The sequence below is a fragment of the Mesoplodon densirostris genome, chromosome 10 (assembly GCF_025265405.1).
Source record: "Mesoplodon densirostris isolate mMesDen1 chromosome 10, mMesDen1 primary haplotype, whole genome shotgun sequence".
NCBI lineage: Eukaryota > Metazoa > Chordata > Mammalia > Artiodactyla > Ziphiidae > Mesoplodon > Mesoplodon densirostris.
The window spans coordinates 32,355,004-32,374,664 of record NC_082670.1 but is presented as its reverse complement, the minus strand read 5'-3'; the positions used below and the strand labels follow the sequence as shown (position 1 = coordinate 32,374,664).

At 56.7% G+C, this 19,661-nt stretch overlaps 2 protein-coding genes across 3 annotated transcripts; both read right to left on the bottom strand.

Annotated features, from left to right (window-relative positions):
• Positions 1–829: 829 nt before the first annotated feature.
• Positions 830–15,531, bottom strand: CUL7 (cullin 7). Of its 2 annotated transcripts, none has more exons than XM_060110058.1 (26): positions 15,209–15,531; positions 13,785–14,372; positions 13,201–13,352; positions 12,563–13,060; positions 11,894–12,032; positions 11,600–11,796; positions 11,101–11,329; positions 10,313–10,550; positions 10,121–10,226; positions 8,666–8,893; positions 8,299–8,389; positions 8,024–8,195; positions 7,745–7,850; positions 7,346–7,441; positions 7,036–7,211; positions 6,780–6,913; positions 6,254–6,436; positions 5,888–5,994; positions 5,605–5,787; positions 3,576–3,736; positions 3,196–3,412; positions 2,790–3,081; positions 1,967–2,112; positions 1,724–1,850; positions 1,429–1,634; positions 830–1,205 (listed from the first exon to the last, which is right to left on the bottom strand). In XM_060110058.1, the coding sequence occupies exons 2-26, from the start codon at positions 14,362–14,364 to the stop codon at positions 882–884; spliced, it is 5,088 nt and encodes a 1,695-aa protein (XP_059966041.1). In that variant the 5' UTR covers positions 14,365–14,372; positions 15,209–15,531; the 3' UTR covers positions 830–881. The 2 variants fall into 2 exon arrangements, with proteins under 2 accessions (XP_059966041.1, XP_059966042.1); XM_060110059.1 differs by having other exon boundaries at positions 13,983–14,372.
• Positions 15,532–15,932: 401 nt separating this feature from the next.
• Positions 15,933–19,505, bottom strand: MRPL2 (mitochondrial ribosomal protein L2). Its single transcript, XM_060111041.1, has 7 exons — positions 19,309–19,505; positions 17,996–18,164; positions 17,306–17,447; positions 17,081–17,196; positions 16,894–17,004; positions 16,542–16,615; positions 15,933–16,181 (listed from the first exon to the last, which is right to left on the bottom strand). The coding sequence occupies exons 1-7, from the start codon at positions 19,402–19,404 to the stop codon at positions 15,969–15,971; spliced, it is 921 nt and encodes a 306-aa protein (XP_059967024.1). The 5' UTR covers positions 19,405–19,505; the 3' UTR covers positions 15,933–15,968.
• Between the last annotated feature and the right edge of the window lie 156 nt (positions 19,506–19,661).

The window sequence follows — 19,661 nt, the reverse complement described above, 5'->3', positions numbered from 1 at the left end:
CGCTAAGGGCCCTGCCCAGACACAGAGCTCCACCCCTGGCACCGGGTCCCCTAGCCTGACCTGCCCTGCCTCAGTGTGGGTGGGGCCGGGGGGCCAATCAGCACAGAGCAACAGGCCTGCCTCTGGAGCTAGCTGGGGTCCAACTCTGGCGACAGTGTGCAGCTCTGCACAGCCAGAGGCGGGCAGAGGCAGGGGAGTAGAGAGGGGCAAAGAGGAGGAGCCCGTGGGAGCTGCAGATCCTTCTAGGTCGGCTTCTAACCCAGACCCTACAGCGTCCGTGGGGAACACATTAAGGTCCTGGGTGCCTGTAGTGGCCGCAAGGGTCCTTTACCTCACCGTCCCCTTGTCAGCCTTACCTCAGGACAGCGCTGTGCACACTTCTGAGCGTGGTGGCCAGAAGAGGGACTTGGTGGCAAAGCCTTCACCGTGTCAAAGGCTCCCACACGAGTCCCACAGTGACTGTCCAATTCCACAAACAAGTGAAATGGAGCCCTGCTGGATGATCTGCCGAAGTTGCAAGCCATCCAGCGCATGGCAAGATGGACTCGAATCTCCACCCTGCCAAGGTGAAAGCACTTCTGACCACATACCCTCCGAGAAGACCCATCCCCGGAGTCCACTTAATCCCCCGGCCAGGAGGGGGATGCTCAGTCACACCTGACTCCCTCTACCCCTCTCCCCAGCCTGCCATCCTCACCCGAAGAGACTCCTGGCACAGCATGAGACTGCCTCAGAGTGGAGGGCTCTTCTCCCCTTTCAGCCAGGAAAGCCCCTGCCCCTGTCAGCTCCCTAGCAGTCACCACACAGGCCAAGTAATCAAACTGCTGCATTTTATTCTGTAGAAAGCGCTGCCCTACATAACCCTGAGCCTGTCTCCAGGGCTACCGGAAGGTAGAGAAGCTCTGGGTGCTTGTGCAGGAGGCATAGGGCACGCCCCGGGAGCGAATCTGCAGGGTGTGGAAGGTGAGGGGTGGGTTTGGGCCCGAGGAGCCGGGGTTCAGGGACTCGGTGTGAGGCTCCATCACAGTCACGGGGACTGCATAGGACAGCATCTGGGGCCGGTCATCCTGGCGTCTCACTGTGCCCTTGCCCAGGAGGTGCAAGACACAGGAGAGGACATCAGCACTGCTGCAGGTGGACCCCCTGCCAAGGCTGCTGACCAAGCCCCTGGAAGGACACGGGCCCTTCTGCCAAGCCTCCAGCACCTGGTATGGAGCGGGGAGGGGAAACGATATGTAAGACGCCCAGCTTACTGCACCTCTAGCTCTCAGCCCCAGAACAGCGAGGCCATGAGGGGCACCCCAGCCCCACTCCTCACCCACTACAGGCTCTACAGTGAGCCAGAGACTTCAAATGTGGATCCATCCTCCTGTGGACTGCCCCCTGCCCCTGGCAAAGCCTCCTCACCCAACGCCCACCCCCGCCTACCCGGCAGACAAGCTGGTCAATGTGCAGGCCCTCGTCCCCGTGGGCCTTGAGGATTCGGAGAATGAGGCAGTTGAGAAGGTTCCGTCTCTTCTCCAAGTTCCGGCCCTCTTCGTCCTCAGCTTTCAGGTATGTCTGAGCTGGGATGAGCCACACGTTGCCCCTCCGAGGCCTGGGTTCCTCGCTACCATCTCGAATCTTGAGCACCCCTGAAATAAGCGCTGGTCACTTGGTGGGGGGGCCCTCGAGGAGGCTGGCCCCAGCTCAGGGCAGAGGCCCCGGGGCCCTAAGTACAGACCTCCTGGGGCATCCTTTGTCTCGTGAAGGTCCAGGGGGCCCCTTGAAGAGGTAAGAGGCCCAACTGCCTGATTCAGCATGTCTGGAGAGAGCCCGGAGAGCGCCAGCAGACTCTCCATGGAGACCGCCTTAGGAAGAGGAGGGAAGCGTCAGGGCCTCCCCAGGAGGTGGAGCAGAGAGGGTGGAGGGAAGGAAAAGGAGGGACAGGTGGGAGAGAGCAGGGAGGCGTGAGGGGCTGGGCCACCTTCAGCTCATTGAGATGCAGCAGCAGCCACATCTGCACGGTGGACACATGCAGCGTCTGGTCCCCAAACTGCAGTTCAGCCCGGCCCAGCCATGTCCACTGCAGTCGCCTCTGCGGGGCCTGCTCTAGGGCAGGGTAGCTCTGACCTGAGTGTCAGGGAGGAGGAGGGAGTCAGGGGGGCTGGTGAGGACGCACCATCGGTGGAGCTTTGTCCCCGTTAATCTCTGCAGAGTCTGGGGCCCAGTGTTTCCGGACACTGTGGTTCCTGGTCTGAGCTTCCAGAGCTCAGCCCTCTCTGTGTCTGCCTCCTGGGTAAGGGGAGCCCACCCTGTGCCAGGCAGGCTGTGATCAGTGCCTTCGAGGAGTTCCCCCATTTTTAAGGGAGACAAAACCATGAAGTGAGGAAGGACTGGGGCTCTCACCAAACTGGAAACGTCTTCCCCAGTAGTGTAGGAGCTCCCTGAGGGCAGGGTCTAAGTCTCACCACCCCCTCCTTTGTCGCTGCCCAGCCCAGGATCAGCCCCCACTGGGGAGATTAGGTTACAATGACTGACCAGGAACGAAACACCCACCACTCTCTGGTGGTCTCAGGTGCCTCCTGCCTCCATCCTCCCCACCACCCAGAAAGGGAGTCTTGGGTCTTATTTTAAAGACAGAAAAGACAACAGGCTGGGGATCTGGCACCTGTAGCCCCACCCCAAACCTAAGCTCCTGCCCTTTTCCTCAAATCTACCCCGTGAAGGCTGCCAGCCCCAGGGGCCACCCCCAAGCCCAGGTTCTTTCCTGGTGTCCCAGCCCCCAGTCCTCTCGGCCAGCTGCTCACTCTTGCTGTAGAAGTTGGAGTATCGGTTCAAGGTGCCCCTCAGGTAGGCAGGCAGGCAGGTTCTGGGGTTGAGCGTGTGGCAGATGGAGGCAGTGGGCCAGCAGCGTGGTGACAGGACGAGCACAGACATTTCTGGCATCGCCCCTTCATAGTAAAGGTCCTCGTTCTCATCCTCCTCCTCCTCCGCCGCCTCCTCTCCCGCCCCGCCGGCCGCCGATGCTGCCCCAGCTTCCAGCTCAGCTTCCTCTCCGGTCCCTCTCTCGTGCCCCCTGCCGCTGGCCTCGTGGCTCACCTGAAGACGATGGAACACAGGGCGCCCCAAAGCCAGCGGCTCCTCTGGTCTGCCCCGTGCCTCTCTCTGTGCCTCCCACCCTCCCACTTGCTAATTCCCTTCCCCAGTGCCCACCTGTATTTTCTTCTCTGTGTCCTCCAGCTTCAGGAGTTCCTGATCAAGCCGCTGGAGCTGGTACACGTGGAACTGGCGCTGCAGCTCCTCTGAGGTGCTCAGGCTCCGCAACATCTGCTGGGGGAGGCGGTTGGGGAAGCAGGGGCCGATCTGCTCCAGCACGGCCCCCTCCAGCCAGCTCGAGCCCACGCTTAGGAGACGGTCCGCCATGTAGTGCCTGCAGCGCGCACAGCCCAGGCCAAGCCTCAGTGTGGGTGCTTGGCATGGCCCCCCCGCTCCGGGATTCCAGCCTGCCGGGACCCCAGCCTCCCAGCCCCGAGGGCTGGCCCTGCCCGTCATCCTGCCTCCCCCCACCTCCCACTCCCTTGGTCCACACTCACTGGTAGTAATGCTCGAAAGTGGTGGCTATCTCCAGGCCAGAGAAGATCAGGACGGTTTCCAGGCATCGCTGCAGTTGGGCCAGCATCTCCATCCCCCGGGCCCCACCGATCCGGCTGCCCTGGATCCGCTGGTCGATGTGCCGTGCAAACTGCTCGCTTACCTGGGCAGTGGGGAGAGCACAGGAAAACTATGAAGGAGAGAATGGAGGAGGTGAGTGGGAACAGGGGGAGGGTCTGAGGAAGGAAATATGAATGGCCAGCAGGTTCATCAACTGGTCAGCGATTTTATAAAACCCTTATTTTTTATTTTTTTAAAGATGTTGGGGGTAGGAGTTTATTAATTAATTAATTTTTTCTCTAGTTGTGGCAAGCCGGGGCCCCTTTTCATCGCGGTGCGCGGGCCTCTCACTATCGTGGCCTCTCTTGTTGCGGAGCACAGGCTCCAGACACGCAGGCTCAGTAGTTGTGGCTCACGGGCCTAGTTGCTCCGCAGCATATGGGATCCTCCCAGACCAGGGCTCGAACCCATGTCCCCTGCATTAGCAGGCAGATAGCCACTGTGCCACCAGGGAAGCCCCGAAAACTGTTTTTTCCACATTTAGCCTGTCTAAACTCAAACTAACAATAGTAACTCGATGCAAGGAGACACAAACACACCTCAGAGATACGGCGGGTTTGCCTCCGCAATAAAGCAAGTCACGCAAATTTTCTGGTCTCCCAGCGCATACAAAAAGATGTTTACATTATACCATAGTGTATTAAGTGTGCAATAGCAGTATGCCTAAAAAACAGTGTACATACCTTAATTAAACAGTACTTTATTGCTAAGAAATGCTGACCATCACCTGACAACACAGGGTTGCCGCAAACCTTCAATTTGCAAAAAAACACATTATTTGCAAAGCACAATAAAGCGAAGAGCAATAAAAGGAGGTATTCCGGGCTTCCCTGGTGGCGCAGTGGTTGAGAATCTGCCTGCTAATGCAGGGGACGCGGGTTCAATCCCTGGTCTGGGAAGATCCCACATGCCGCGGAGCAACTAGGCCCGTGAGCCACAACTACTGAGCCTGCGCGTCTGGAGCCTGTGCTCCGCAACAAGAGAGGCCGCGACAGTGAGAGGCCTGCGCACCGCAATGAAGGGTGGCCCCCGCTCGCCGCAACTAGAGAAAGCCCTCGCACAGAAACGAAGACCCAACACAGCCAAAAATAAATAAATAAACAAATGTGGGGTTTAAAAAAAAAAAAAAGAAGAAAGAATATTAAAAAAAAAAAAAAAGGAGGTATTCCTGTAAGTTTTGTGCACAAAGATGGTCACATCACGTTGTTACAGCCATGCTTCTGGCTCCCACTTCGCTGTTCTCTGCTTACCAGGGCACTCTGCTTAACTGTGCATCTTCTCTAGGAGACTGTAAACTTTGAGGGAAGGGATTTCGTCTATCTTCAGCTCTTATCTCAGTGCCTGACACATTTTAAGTGCCTATTAAATATTTGTGGAATGACAGGAATGGTGGAGTAAATTATAGTATCGATACATTTATTGGATGGAATTTATATAAAAATTTGAAGACAAACAGCAACACTGAAAATGGCTTTTCATGTTAAGGGTCAAAAGAAAACAGGATAAAGCATTTTAGCTACTTGTGAGTAAAGTATATGAAATCAAGCACCCAAGTAGAAGAAAGTATGCCGAGATGTATTAGGATGGTACAAAGTGGGTCATTTCTTTCTTTTATCTTCCTTTTTTTTGCGGGGGGCGGGGCGGGGGGGGGGGGGGGCTGTGGGCATGGCTTATGGGATCTTAGTTCCCCGACCAGGGATGGAACCTGGGCCCACAGCAGTGAAAGCGCAGAGTCCTAACCACTGGACCACCAGGGTATTCCTGTTTTTTTTGAATTTTTGATAACATGGTTCTATATTAGTATTGTACATGCTCCTTGTTGAGTGGAAATGGAAGGGTGGGCCATTCTGAGGAGGGGAAGGGAGAGTTTAGGGGGGGAGGCCCCAGGGGAGGGGAGGATGGGAGGCTTACGTGGGCAGCTATGAGGAAAGGGTGCTTCAGCAGGGCACCAGCACAGCCGTTCTGCAGCGCCAGCAAGAAGGCTGCCCGTGGCCCAAACAGCTCGGAGCTTGACTTCTGCAGATTACTGAAGTGTTCGCAGTAGCGGGGCACAAAGTCATCATCCCGCCAGTGTGAGGTCAGAAAACTGTTGACCTGGAAGGTGGGAAGGGGCGGCAGTGTGAAGGGCAACCCAACAAACCGCCGGCACAGTTCCGCCCTCCCTCCCCACCCCACCTCCGCCGCTCCTGCCCACCTGCTCCTCCACCACTGCCCGCCAGCAGCGGGTCAGGTTTCTCATGATGCTGCTAGGAAGCCCCCGGGTGGCCAGGGAGCTCCAGTCATGGCTTCTGTTTCTACCCTCTGTGGAGACAGGGGAAGGGGCGGAGGCAAGGCGGTGGCAGCCCTCAGCTCCTGGGTCCCCATTCGAGGGTGAGCCTGGGGTTCCCTCCTGACATTCTGCCACCCAAAATGATGCTCCCAGGTGGGGGTGACACAAACCAGAAGATGAACAGGCTGAGCATGCAGGGAGGGGTGGTGAGGAGGGACAGACGCCTGTAGTATGTAGGTTGGGGGAGGGAAGGCCCCCAACCGAGCTCCCGCCTGAGCCCCCAGCACTCACTGGGCCGAGGAGCGGCCACCACTGGAGGGGCTGCCTCGCAGGGCTCCACGTGCACCAGCAGGTGGGTGAGGCGGCGCACCCGTGAGGAGAAAGCTGCTGCGCGGCTCTGCGGGTTGTGGGCAGCCTCCCGACACTCGAGGTACTGGTCCAGCAACCAGCCCAGGGGGCTGACCCCATCCTCATCTGGAGGCGGGGGAAAAACAAGCCAAGGCAGGGCATGTCTCCAGGGCAGTGGGGAAGCTGGGCTGGACAGGAGTGCCAAGAAAGAGCAGCAGGACAGGACGATATGGCAAGGGAGGTAGCAAGGTCCCTCCTGACCATGTGGTGTCTGTCAGCAGGCAGCCAGGAGACACGAGAAAGGAGGCGGCCCCTGGGCTGTGAAAAGGGAGCTTGGGGGTACTGAATGAACGCAGGTATCCACAGGGCCAAGAGCATAACCCAGGTGGCTCTAGGCCAGAGCAAGAAGGGGCTGATGAGCAGGGCCGAGCAACGGGATAGTAAAGGGGCCAGGGGCAGGGACAGTTACCGGGGGAGGTGATGTTCTGCACCAGGGGGCTGACCAGGGCCTCCCAGCAGGTCTTGCCCAGTGCTCGGGCAGCTTCACTGTCTGGGAGGAAGCGATCAGCAAAATTCTGCTCCTGACGTAGAGCCCCGTTGAGTCTGGGGAGAAGAGTGGGGAGGAAGGTGTTGGGGGCTGGAGCCTAAGTGACTCCTGTGTCCACCAGCCTAAGATTGCCAGCTACCCCTCTCACGCACACAGGTACACACGCACTCCCACACACCTAGAGCTCAGGTGCAGGAGGCTCCTGCGGTCCTCCGCGATGTCCTGGCTCCAAGCCTGCGCCCTGACCATGTAGAAGAGGCGTGTGTGGCGACACAGCTGCTCCCGGAACACCGGCCAGAACGTGGGCTTGGGGCCCAGGACCTCTAATCCCCGAATGCGCGTGTCGATGCCGCCCTGCAACGTGCAAAGGCCCATTTCCGCCGGCCCCATACCCTCCTCAGGAGGCGCTGGAGAGGTGGCCCAAGATCTGCAACGGTTACGGGCCGCAGAGCCTCCTGCCCATGGCTGCCCCCCTCCCCCGGCCCCACCTGCTGGCAGCGCTTTATGCGGATCTGGATGACTGGCCAGAAGCGGTTCAGGTTCTCCAGGAGGACCACCCGGCTGGCAGATGGCATCACGTTCACCTGGTGGCAAGGGGGTGGCAGGCAGAGAGCGCTGTCACACGTGTGGATGGGAGTGCTGAAAGAACCCTAGTCTGCTCCCGTTGCCTGCTGTGTCCCTCCCTCCCCCAGCCCTGGGGTGTGCGGGGTCCTGACCGAGGGGTCCTAATGCCACCCTCACTGCTCAGGGCCTGGCGCTGTCACGCGGGCACAGGGATGGACTTCATCTACTATGGGGCTCAAAACAGGGAAGAATGTAGGCATTTAGGGGTCTGGGCAGGAGGGTGGATCCCTTGAGGGGTGGCCTAATGGCACAGGGGTCCCTACCGAGTTGAGTTCCGTGTTAAGGGAGGTGGCGCTGTCGCCCCCGAACACCACCACCCTGGCCGGCATGTAGCTTGAGTCTTCGCCAGCCACCAGCAGAGCCAGCTGCCTAGGAGCAGGGCAGAGGGACCAATTGGAACCGATCCAGTCGTGTCCTCACAGACACAGCTGAGGGGACTCTGGTCACCTTCAGGGGCGTGTGGGTGCTTCCCCAAGACAAACGGCAGGGAAGTCACGGGACAGCGTGGGTGTGTGTCTAGGCACAGGCATGGAGCGCGTTACCTGACGAGGACGCCCTGGTGCATGTGTAGGGTGATGTAGTGGGAGCCGGCGCTGCCACTGGACTCCCAGTAGGTCTTGGGGTTGCGGTCCGTCAGCTTGCTGGCCCGGTGCGGGTTGGAGGACACCTCCACCTTCTCCCAGCACTTGTCCTCCTTCACCTCCACGCTGGAGCCTGCGGGCAGGCGGGAAGGGGTGGCGGTCACAGCCCTGGCAGGTGTGGAGGGAAAACACACAGAGGTGTGGGGACGCGGGGTGATGGGGGGACAGGCACGAACCCTGGCACAGGTATCTGAGGAACACATCAAAGAAGGGGATGTTGATGGGGCGGTGCGTTCGTCTGTGGTCTTCAATCTGGCCCAGCACCATCTGCAGCCAGGACATCGGAGAGAAGGGGTGCGGGGAGGGGGCAGCAACATGGAAACACACGTGGAGGAAAAACCCCAGCAGCAGCAGGGCTAACTCCGTAGCACTGGCAGAGCAGGACCAGCTGGGAAAGCGGGGCCAGGAACAAACGGCCCCAGGTTCACTAGATTCACCTGCCTTCCAACTTCAGGAACACACCCCCTTCCCCTGCCACTGCTTGGGTTTCATACTCTTACTCAGCTGTGAACCCAAAGGCTTCCCCCTGCCCTTCCTCCTGACCTGGATACAGCCTCCCAGGATGTTGGTGGTGAGTTTCCGGTAGAGGTGCGCATGCTTCTCACACTTGAACACCATGTCCCGCAGCTCCTGAGCCAGCTCCAGCTTTCCCAGATGCTTTTCCAGGGCTTTGGAGATGGCATCCCGGGCTCCCAGCTGATTCAGCACCACAGCATAGTCCCTGCTCACCGAGGCCAGGTGGTGCAGGAAGAGGATCAGTTCCTGGAGCACCTGGGAAGGAGGCAGGGGGAGGTGAATAAAGGGGACAGACCACAAGCGTCTTCAGTAGTACTGACTACACACGTACTGTGTGCTGGGTGCCAGGGCTACTGCAGTTAACAGAGTGAGGAAGTAAAAAACAAGGATGAGGAGACATGAGGGCTTGGTGGAATTAGAGAACCAAACAAACTGCAATGGAAAAGCCAAGAGGTGCCCTGGACCCTGGGGTTCTTGACTACTGATTACGCTGGCAATAGGCGCAGGGGGCATCCCCGGTTGTTTCTTTTCAGGCCCAGCTGTCCCAAGAAACTGCTGTGGGGCTGTGTTATGAGATGCTCAGCCCCCAAGCACAGACACCTGACAGCAAAGAGGGGGCCGAGAGGGACCGGATGTATGTGTGGACACTCAGTAAGCCCACCACAGAGCTAAAATCTGGGTAGCCGCCAAAGGTGTGTGCTACAGACACCCGCTGCCTCCATGACCCTAGTTCTCTGACTGCTTCCCAAGCCTTCTGTGCCCAGGAGTGCTCTGTGGCAGGGGACTCTGGGATGTGATGGTCCCCTCTGCCTTCTTCACCCCCCTTTCCTTCACAGGTCCAGCCAAACAGGAGCCACTGAGGCTCTTTTTTTTTTTTTTTTTTTTTTTTTGCGGTACGTGGGCCTCTCACTGTTGTGGCCTCTCCCGTTGTGGAGCACAGGCTCCGGACGCGCAGGCTCAGCGGCCATGGCTCACGGGCCCAGCCGCTCCGCAGCATGTGGGATCTTCCTGGACCGGGGCACGAACCTGTGTCCCCTGCATCGGCAGGCAGACTCTCAACCACTGTGCCACCAGGGAAGCCCTGAGGCTCTTAATGTAATATAAATATCATCCTTTATGTAACAAAGGAGATGGCAAATAAGATCACACATTTGGGTTATATTTGCATAATGAAATACAGGAAAGATACATACATTAATACAAATGGTCACCAATAAGGGGCATGTGGGTGGCATTGGGAGGACAGGGACTCAGGTGGGAGTGAGAATTTTGTTTCTACCTTGTTATATTGTTTTGATTTGTGAACTGTGTGAACGTACGATCTATTTTTTAAAATACAATTCAATTTTAAAAATGAAACCCAAACCAAGAGCACAAAGGCTCCACGGTGCCCTCTCAAGCCCCGCCCAGGGGGTCTGCCTTGCCAGAAGCTGCCTGGCGTCCTCCCCCTCTCAGCATCTTCCCAGGGCAGGGCAGGGGTACCTCTCGGTCAGTGTCTGGGGACCGCAGGCAGGCCATGCAGGCGTCCATGGCCTCATGCCAGGGGAGAAGCAATGCCTCAGGAAAGTCCACCAGCCGCATCAGGATTCTGGGGAGCAGAGGGCAGTAGGAGAGAGATGTGCAGCCTGCCTCGGAGACCCCTCTGCCCAGCCCCGCCCCTCACCACCCCCTCACCTCAGAACAGCCAGGTGCAGGGCCTTGTTGGCCACAGGAGTGTCGAGGCTCCGCATCAGTGCGAGGAAGGGCTGGGGCTGCCGCTGCAGTTGCAGCAGGAGTGGCTTGACCTCGCTCCCACGGGGCCCCTCTGAGCTGAGAGCTTGCTCCAGATCCAGGAAGATTTTCCCAGCCAGACCGTAACCCTCCACCAGATGCTGCAGGGGAGTGTTGGGGCACTGAGTCGGGGCTTCTTTTGCTACAGGAAAGGGGAAGTCACAAGAATTGGCCATCGTTAGTGATGTGAAAGATCATAAAAGGAGAGACATTCATAACTCTCAACTCGTTTCCTCATTTCTCCTAAAAATATTTTTAATTTTTTTCCCCCTGAACGCCAGGTTTTGGGGATCTCATAGCATCTCTTAATGTACTTTTAAGACAGCTTCATGACAAACTTTTTATTTTGTATTCTTAAAATAGCAAAGGAGCTTCCTATCTGCAAATAGCAGAACATTTCCCTGTACCTGGAAACATGCAATAATCTGTTTTTCTCTACAATAGAAAAAATTCAATGTGAGGGCTTTCAAGGCTTCAAATTTCTTGCAATGTTCTAACTTGACACTCCTTCATACTCTGGAGGAAGGACAATGTCTGCTTCTCCATTCACTGCTTATCTCGAAATTTCAGATTCTTCCTAAAGTGCCATCTCTTCCAGAGAGGATTGCACAAAAACCAGCAAAGACATCTCTCTTGGGCTAATGCCCTCCCAGAGGCCAGTGTGCAGAGCTGCTGTCTGTTTGGCAACCCACCTTCCACTCTGGCTGCGTCTGCTGATTCCTGAGGCTGGGCCTGGGCTTCCAGCAGGGATGGGTAGGCCAGCTGCCCTGTCAGGGCCTCGGGCCCGTATTTCCTGTAGACATGGCAGTTGAGCAGGTCCCTGAGAGCGCTGTCATCGAGTCGCTGTGGCAGAGCCAGCAGCAGGTCCTGGGCCAACTCCATGGGCATGGCCAGCTCAGCCAGGATCTCGTCATCCAGAATCTGTCATCGGGGAGAAGCTCTCACTGCAGGCGGCTCTGCCGGCGCAGAGGCTCCAGAGGCACTTGCCAGGGGAAGGGAGTTCTGCACACGCCTTCTCCATCCCAAATCTCTCATGGGGTGCCCTCCCAAACAGCTCGCCAACATCTCCGAACATCCTAGACCCCTCCCCTGCAGCCTTACGCTATCACCCTCCACTTCCCATCCTGAGCCTTCCAAATGCTGTGTCACAGTCCAGCCCTCCAACCTCTGTGTGTCTCTGGGCGGCTCTACCTCCCCATCCAGGTTCTCCTGGAGGATCTGGAGAACCTCCTGATGGTCGGGTCCATCCAGCTTCTTGATGAAGAAGAGGAGCTCCCACCACTCGGCCTGGCTCAGGTGTTCACTCTCCTCAGCGTCCTCATCCTCAGGCAGCACGCAGGGCACGGCGTAGAGCTCTGCCATGGGCTTCCACCGCCAGGAGGGCAGGGCTGTGGAAAGGAGAGGGGCACAGGGACGTCACTGCCCGCCCAGCCAGACCACCGCTCCTCTGCACAGAGCTGATCCCTGCTTCCCCTCTGGGCTCACCTACACCCACAGCTCCACTGACCGCTGCCCCCTGGTACTCATCAGCCTCAACCACGTCTTCGATGTCTTCCTCAAAGCCCAGAATCTCGAGCATGTGCCAGTGTACCCAATAGGTGCGGCCTGTTGACTCCCACAACACCTGGGGGATATGGGAAAAGAGGGAAGGGGAAGAGAGCTCACCTAATGACCGGCTGTGGCCCGATGCTGAGGACACACAGCCCTCACAGCCCTCAGGGTGACCACCTGGCCAGGTTTGGAAAAACCTCTAAAGAGCAAAACCTGTGGTATATGGAGAACACGTACACGCACACGAAGGATGCCTTCCCCAAACGGGAACGGGCTCTCTCCCCTCACCTATCCTTGGTGGCTTATGCCCCATACTTCCTCCTGGCCTTAACCACACTGTCTTCCTGAACTTGACCTTTGGGATGGTCTTGCCGTATCAGTCTTGTTCCTGGGAGTGAGTCTTCCTGACCTCAGTCTCCTAAAGGCAGATTTTCTCAGCCCTCCAAATGGCTCCCCTCTCAATTGCTGACCCCCTTTTACCGTACCCAGCTTACTGAGGGTTTTCACTTTGAGTGGCCTGCCAGAGGCCCCACCTTGAAGCCCCAGCTATGCCCCACCCAAGACAGACCCCCAACGGTGGCCCGCCCCCGCGCTCTTGCTCACCTGCACAGGGGGCACGCCATCGTTGCTCTGCCGGAACTCGCCTTCGTCCCCGGCACTGATCTCCTCGTAATCGTCCAGCATCCGCACTCGCATGCCCGGCTGCAGCGCGTCCCGCACGTACAAGGCATAGGTATTGCCACTTGCGAACTCGGAGCGAGGGCGAAACCGCCTTGACCTCCTAAGGGAGGGCAGGGCCTGAGCGGGTGGGTGCCCTGGGCCTGCATCTGCCAGCTGGGGCTGGAAGATGGAACAGGAGGGTCGTGCCGAGGGCCCCTGTCTGCCCGAGGCCCAGTCCCAGCGCATGGCCTGTACCAGCTCCGAGATCAGGGTGCCCATGGCCATGCTGAACTCCAGCTCCAGCCGACCCCTCTCCCCACTCAACTCCTCGGGAGTGGAGCTCTGGGCTCCTGGTTCCACAGCACTGTCATTCAACTGATCCAGGAGGGAGGTGACGTGCAGATAGCGCTTCACCAGGGAGAAGAGCAGCCTTCCTGGGACCTGTAGGACACAATCTTTGGCCTATGTCCCCCTTGCTCCAGCTTCAGTGCCTCTCTCCACACTGTCCTCTGCGGACAGGTGCAAAGGCCTGATCCCTAGATTTTGTCCACAGCTCCCTCCCAACACTCTCCATAGAATACCTGTGGCAGCTGAATGCCCTCGAAAGACATGGGATGTTCAGAGAGCGTGGCCTGTGCAAATAGTGCCAGCAGAGCACAGCGGCTGTCAAAATCCAGGTGTTTCTCAATGGCCTCCTGCTGGCTCAGTGACAGAAGGATCTGGGTCCGGGTCCCTGTAACCCACACCCCAATCAGTAACAGCTCCCTAACCTTGCCCTTCCCAGGCATCTCTCTTAGACGCTCTATCTCTCACTCCTTCTGCTGCCACACACTAAGAATGACATGATTTGCTGATTTGCTTCAAAAGCCAAAACTTACTATCTTATCCTATCCTATTACTGTCTCATATGCAATAGTCTAATAGTCTAAATTCTTCCTCTGCATAGAAAGGCAGTTAACAGGAAGTTCTTGAGGATTCAGTCTCCCCCTTCTGCCGAGATGCCCACACTCACCTTCCCACCTCCTTTTCTTCCAATCCTAAGACAAGGGCAACAGAATCATTTACGTACTGATGAGATCAGAGGCTTCTGTCACAGGGACCTGTGAGACGCTAAGCTGACCCAGTCCCTCTCCTGCTCCCCTTTCCTCCCCACACTGCCCCTCACCAGCATCATGGGAAGCCAGGGCTTGTATCATCCGGCCTGCGCTCCAGCGAATTTGATAATCGGGACTACTGAGCATGTGCATGAGCAAGTCCAGGACCCTTGGGTCTTTGAAGACCCCCGTGAGGGGCTCAATGCTGGCATAGGCGCTGAGCACATGGACAGTGTGAAGCAGAGGGGCGGGAGGAATGGTGCCCTCACATTCCTCCAGCTGCCGAAGGGCCCTCTGAATCAGAGACTTCACATCGGTTTCCATCTCCCCCAGCACAGATTTGTCGAGGGCTCCAGCCTCCCCTGCTGTCTCCTGGGAGGGCCCGATGACCTGGCCATCTTCGCCCAGCATCTTGTGGCAGTTGGCATAGATCTCGTCATTGGACATCCATAGCAGGATGTGCTCAGCCTTGCAGTCCACTTGGTTAGAACCCCCTTCCCCGTCATCCCCACGCCGGAGGATGAGCCAGCGGATCTGGTACTCAGGATGCCCATCATGGCCCACTCGCTGGCGTATCAGCTCATCAGGATAGGCGTGCAAGCCGGGCCCCAGGGGCACCCTGAATTCCCTGTAGCGGAGTTCCCCCACCATCCTGGCACCTGGCAACACAAGGAAAAGAGAATAGGCAAGCTAGAGTGAGATGGGAGGTCAGAAAATCAAGGACACCCAGAAGTTGGGACAGCAAATGTGACAACAGCTGTCGGGCTGGGTGGGGTAAAGCAGGGCCCAGGAGTTGCCTGCTGCATGCTGGGTGGGGCCAGGCCTAAGCAGAGGAACACTGGGGTGTTTGTTCTGAAAGAACTCAAAATTTGGGGGCTAAAAGGAGGGTCCAAGGCCCTGCATGCAGCATGGAGCGAGTTGGTTTGGAGCAGAGGAAAGGGGACAGTGGAGGCATGGCAGCCTTAGAATTAAAGTGAATCCCAGGGCCCAGGGACAGGCGGCAGCAGATCTGAGAAGGGGGTATGCGAAGCCCAGAGGGGTGTGTGTTTCGGGGAGTTGGGATCGAGACCCCGAGTGAATATGGGAAGGGGTGATAGCTCCAATGATTGAAGCATCGGAGAGTGAGTCTGCAAGGGCAAAAGACCCAGAGACCTGGTGTGGAGTGAGGGCGCAGGGCGCGACGGGCTGGGAGAAGGGGCTGGTAGGCTGGAGGCGCCCAAGATTGGAGGCGCTTAAGCAGCAAGGCCAGTGGGGGCGACGTGAGGCCCCGAACAGGGTGCACAGGAGACCCGATGGGTGAGGGGCGCGAGGCTTGTAGGACCGGGGTCGAAGACAGGAGAAGCCAGGGGCGCGCGGCAAGGTGCGGGGGAGGGGGCTAGGCCAGATAAACAAGAATCCCGAGGCGCGGCGGAATCGGGGGCGCGAGGCCCGGTGGGCGAGTGGGCGGAGGAAAACCCGGGCTCGGGGCGGGGGGCCGCGGCGGGGCTGTGGCCACCTCAGAAGTCGATGGGGGTCCCGGCGTGAGGCCTGTCCTTCGCCGAGCTAAGGACGCGGCGCAGGCTATGGCGGCGGCGCTGGCAGAGATTTGGGCCCCGCCTGGGCCCCCCGAAGGGGTCGAGGCGGAGAGGCGGGAGGGGGCGTGTTTCCGCAGGACAGGCGGTCGCAGGGGGCGTGGCGCGCGGGATCGAACGCCCTGGGGGCGTGGCGCTGCCAGCTCCCGGCCTCCGCGCAGGTCTGCGGCCTCCGGGGCCTGGCAGGGCGGGGCCTGCCCCCAACCAGCGGCGCCGCCCGCCTAGCTCTGGGGACCCGTCGCCCGCCCGCCCGGAGCCGCCGCTCATTTCCGCCAGGCCCAGCGGAAAGCTAGGGGCCCTGGGAGAGCGCCGGGGCGGAGCCGCCGGTGCCACCTCGGCGACGCGCGGCACCTCCTCCTCCGCCCTTTCCTCTTCCTTTCCGTCCCCCTCCTCCTGTCACCGGAAGCGCCTTCCCCGCTTCCCGAAGTCAGAATTGGAAAAGACTTTGGAGGTCATTTATTCCCCCCTCCTCCATTACATATAAAGGCACGGAGCAAGGTGGGGGGGCACTGGAAATGAGAGGGGAACGGCCCGTGTTTGCCCCATACTTTTCTTTCCTTTCTCCTTCGGCCAACGGTTGTTTGCTTCTGTCCCCGCGCCCCCCCTCATCCAGTATGTACCTCCTCCCTCCCAAAAAAGACAGAAAGATTAAAATGGGGGACATTTTATTAGAGTCCAGGGATATCAGCTTTGGGCAGCAGCTGAGGGCAGCTTCACGTAACTCTTCATGGGGGGCAGTGGCCGTATCTTTCGGCCAGCCCAGCCCCCCTTGCGGTGCCATCGCCCACTGTTGGGCCTCTTTCCCAGCCAGCGGTTCCGCCCGGCCTTGCCGATAACCCGTTTGTTATGATCAATGTTGGATACTCGGCCCACTGTTGCTATGCACGTTTCCAGCACCTGAAAGAGAAAGCAGATGGAGGGGAATGCACCATGGGGGGAAAGAGCCTGACATTGTTGAGGGCATGGACTCTTGGGAGACTTCTTACACTCAAGAAGAGAAGGGAGAGGAGAGGGGGAAAGCACAACATAATTGAACCTGAGTGCAGGTCCTACAGTAGTTGAAAACGAAAGGCACTGTTTCCTACTCCATCATGGTGCCAGCCTGACAAGGCACGCCTAGTCACATGGCAGAAAAGGACAGACCCAGCTCGAGGCAGTTCTCAACATAAAACACCTGGGAGCTATCCTGGACAGGTTAGGTACATTCCAAAAATTCCTCCCTCGCTGATCCCTCGCACCTGCATCCCCGCCACACACCTGCATCTGCCTCTTAGAGGGCAGCTGGATGATGGCTGTCCCATTCACCTTCCGTAGCAGCACACCACAGGTCCCTGGGAAAGGGAGAAACAGCTCTGCGACCCTCCACAGAGCAGGAGGTGGGGGGCAGATTTCCAAGGGGCCACACCACACATACTTTGAGGAGGAGAAACACTGAAGCAGGATACATGGAAGGTTTTAGGTCAAAACACAAGCACCTCTTCAGCCTTGTTTTTCCTTCTTTTTCTCTGCCAGTGGACCAGATGTGGGCCCATGGGTTCAGAGAGTTGCAACATCAGGTACCCCTTGGCCTTCCAAACTGTAAGATCCCAAGCAGCTCCTTTCTTCATACCTGCGGCTCGGATATACTGGGCACCCCGGCCTGGCTCACTCTCCACATTGTTGATGAGGGTCCCCACTGGCAAGGCCCCAAGAGGGTGTGCATCCCCTTCCCGAGCAGCAACTAAAAGACAGAATTTCATCAGTACCAGAACCCCTGCAGCCTCCCAGCCCACACACATCTGGCAGCCATCTCTCACCTGCCATTCGGCCTATGTGGTCAGAGTTCAGGATTGTATCTCCAGCTTGCATGTTTTCTGTGGCAATGATCCAGCGTTTCCGGTTGCCCCCAGCAACCAGAGCTATGTCTGCTGACCTGTTCAGAGTAAGGCACAGGTAAGCAGACCATCTAGGCAGCCTCATGTCTCCTGAAAAGCCACAGAGCAGTCATTCAGCCATACTACCACCTCACATCCCAAACTTGCCTACAGGGATCATAGCGGACAGTGATGACCTTCTCCTCAAAGGGTCCTGGCTTGGATTCCTGCTCGGGCCGGAACCGCAGAAAGTCAATCATTCGATAACGTTGCTTGTGGCCCCCACCAATACCGTGCACTTGGATTCGGCCTGTGGTCAGGACAGTGCAGGGACATGACCCTGGTCAGACGAGTCAGTTCCCAGCATTGGGAACAGACCCATCCTAGGCAGAGAGCAGCGCTCCCCAACATAATGACACAAGCAGAAAATGATAAAAATTTGCACAGCACAATGGGGTGAGGGTGAACACCTACATGGAGCTTGGTAAAAACATAATTATGATATTGAAATTGTATAAAACATCCAGATAAAGTCTCTACAAATTACAAAATTCAGTAAGTTTACTGAGAGCCATGTAACTCGTGTTCAATTTCAACTATCGTCAATTTTTGAAGGGTGTGAAGAGAAATGTCATATAACTTCCTGAGTACGTCCAGTTTTCTTCAACTACCTACATTATCTTTAGAAGCACAGACCACTTGTTTGTTGCTTTGTATTCTACTCTTACACACGTACTACATGCAGGAGTCCAATAAATGCTTTTTAATTACATTCCTCTGCCTGTATCAAAATACAGGCCTAGGATCCTACCATGTTTTTGCCCTTTACTGCTGAAATCTTCTTGTCCTTGCTCCCACCTGTATGGTTTCGGCCCCCAGACTTCCTCATCTTCACTGGCATAACGGTATACTTGGTACGACTCTTCCAGGACACAAACTTAGCACTAAGGGCCACAGAGGTAAGGACTGGGCGGCAGGGAAGCAACATCGAGGGAGAGGGCAGCAGAGGAAGGACATTGTTTGTCACCTAGAGATAAACAGAAATCTCTTTCACTTGAAAGCTAACTGAAGGAAAAGCTTCAGAGAACCAAGGGAGAGGGCACAAAGTTTAGCTTGTAGCCTCCTTCCTCCTGGAAGTCCCAGACCAGCTATCCAAAAACTCCACCCATCACAGCTTGCACAAATACCAGTTCGGAATGTTTATCTAGGTGTATGTGTGTTGATTACCTCTCCTCATCTGATCCTCTCACCTCTGAAGTATTTCTTCAATGGAATGTTCTCCCCTTGGTGCACCTTCTTCCAAATTTGGCTCAAAACTCTCCTTCTCCAAGAAACTTTTCCTTCCCTAAACAACTCCCTTCTCCAGGGCTGGTAACTTCCATACACCCATGTACCACCATTGGCATCAATGCCTTTTGCCCATTTTGCTGCATGTTTCTGAGAGTTTTTCAGATATGAATGGAGGGGAGAGATCACTTATGTCTTGTTCCCTTTTGAATTCCCAGCACTTCACAAAGTAGGCTGGTTTGGTTTTGAATTTTAAGTATGCATCTGCCAAACTCTACCATAAGTCTGAAAGGTCCAGGGGAGGTAAGACTTAACTTCTCTTTTCTGTAACTCACCAGTCGCCCACTAGGAACCTTGAGACATCTTCATGTTAGGCTCCTATTCTTGGTATCTTGCCCTGAATTCTCTAATCTCAGTAGTAACTCATCCTTAATGGTTATAATAATGGTTAAGAGCCCAGGCTTTGAAGCCAAATTACCTAGCACCAATGGTTGGTGTATGACCTTCGACTACTTATGTTTTCTCATTTGTAAAATGGGAATATAATAACTAATTTATAAAGTGATTGAAAGGAATTAATTTATTTAAAACGTCTATTACTTATGCTTGGCTTATGAGAGACAATAAGTGTTAGTTATTATTGAAACCTGTACATTTTTCTGTAAAGCACTTTCACCTCCAGTATCTTGTCTGAGGAATCCAGGGACCCTGTGAGATAGCAACACTTATACAGAGGAGAAAGCTGAGGCTGAGAGTGACTTATCCAAGGTCACAGGCCGGCGTGACTCCTAAGCAGACTCGCATCCCCCACCTCGCTTCTCCTGGCGCCCCCCTCTCCGGCTGCCCGAACGGAAACAGCCACATTCCCGGGTACGGTGGATTACCTGGGAGGCCAGGAGCAGGCTTGGGCCGGGGACGGCGGCAATCCGGGGTGTCAGGCTCACAGAGCCAAGAGCGCGGGTCAGTGCCCGCAGGGCCATGAGTTGGACCAGGCTCAGCTTGGCTCAGCACGCCACCATTACCTTTAGCCAGGCCGCCTGGTGCTACTGGATGACGCTAACAGGTCCCCGTTCTGTCGCCCCTTAATGACGTAAAAAGAGGCGGTCAGAGAACCCGAGACAAAGCTGGACACACACCTCTTACGCTCCCTGCTCGTGGTAGAGCCAATCCCCGGGTGGCTCTTAGGTCGCGTGACTGTGGAACAGGCTCCGCCCCTTGGAGCCGTCAAAACAATTGC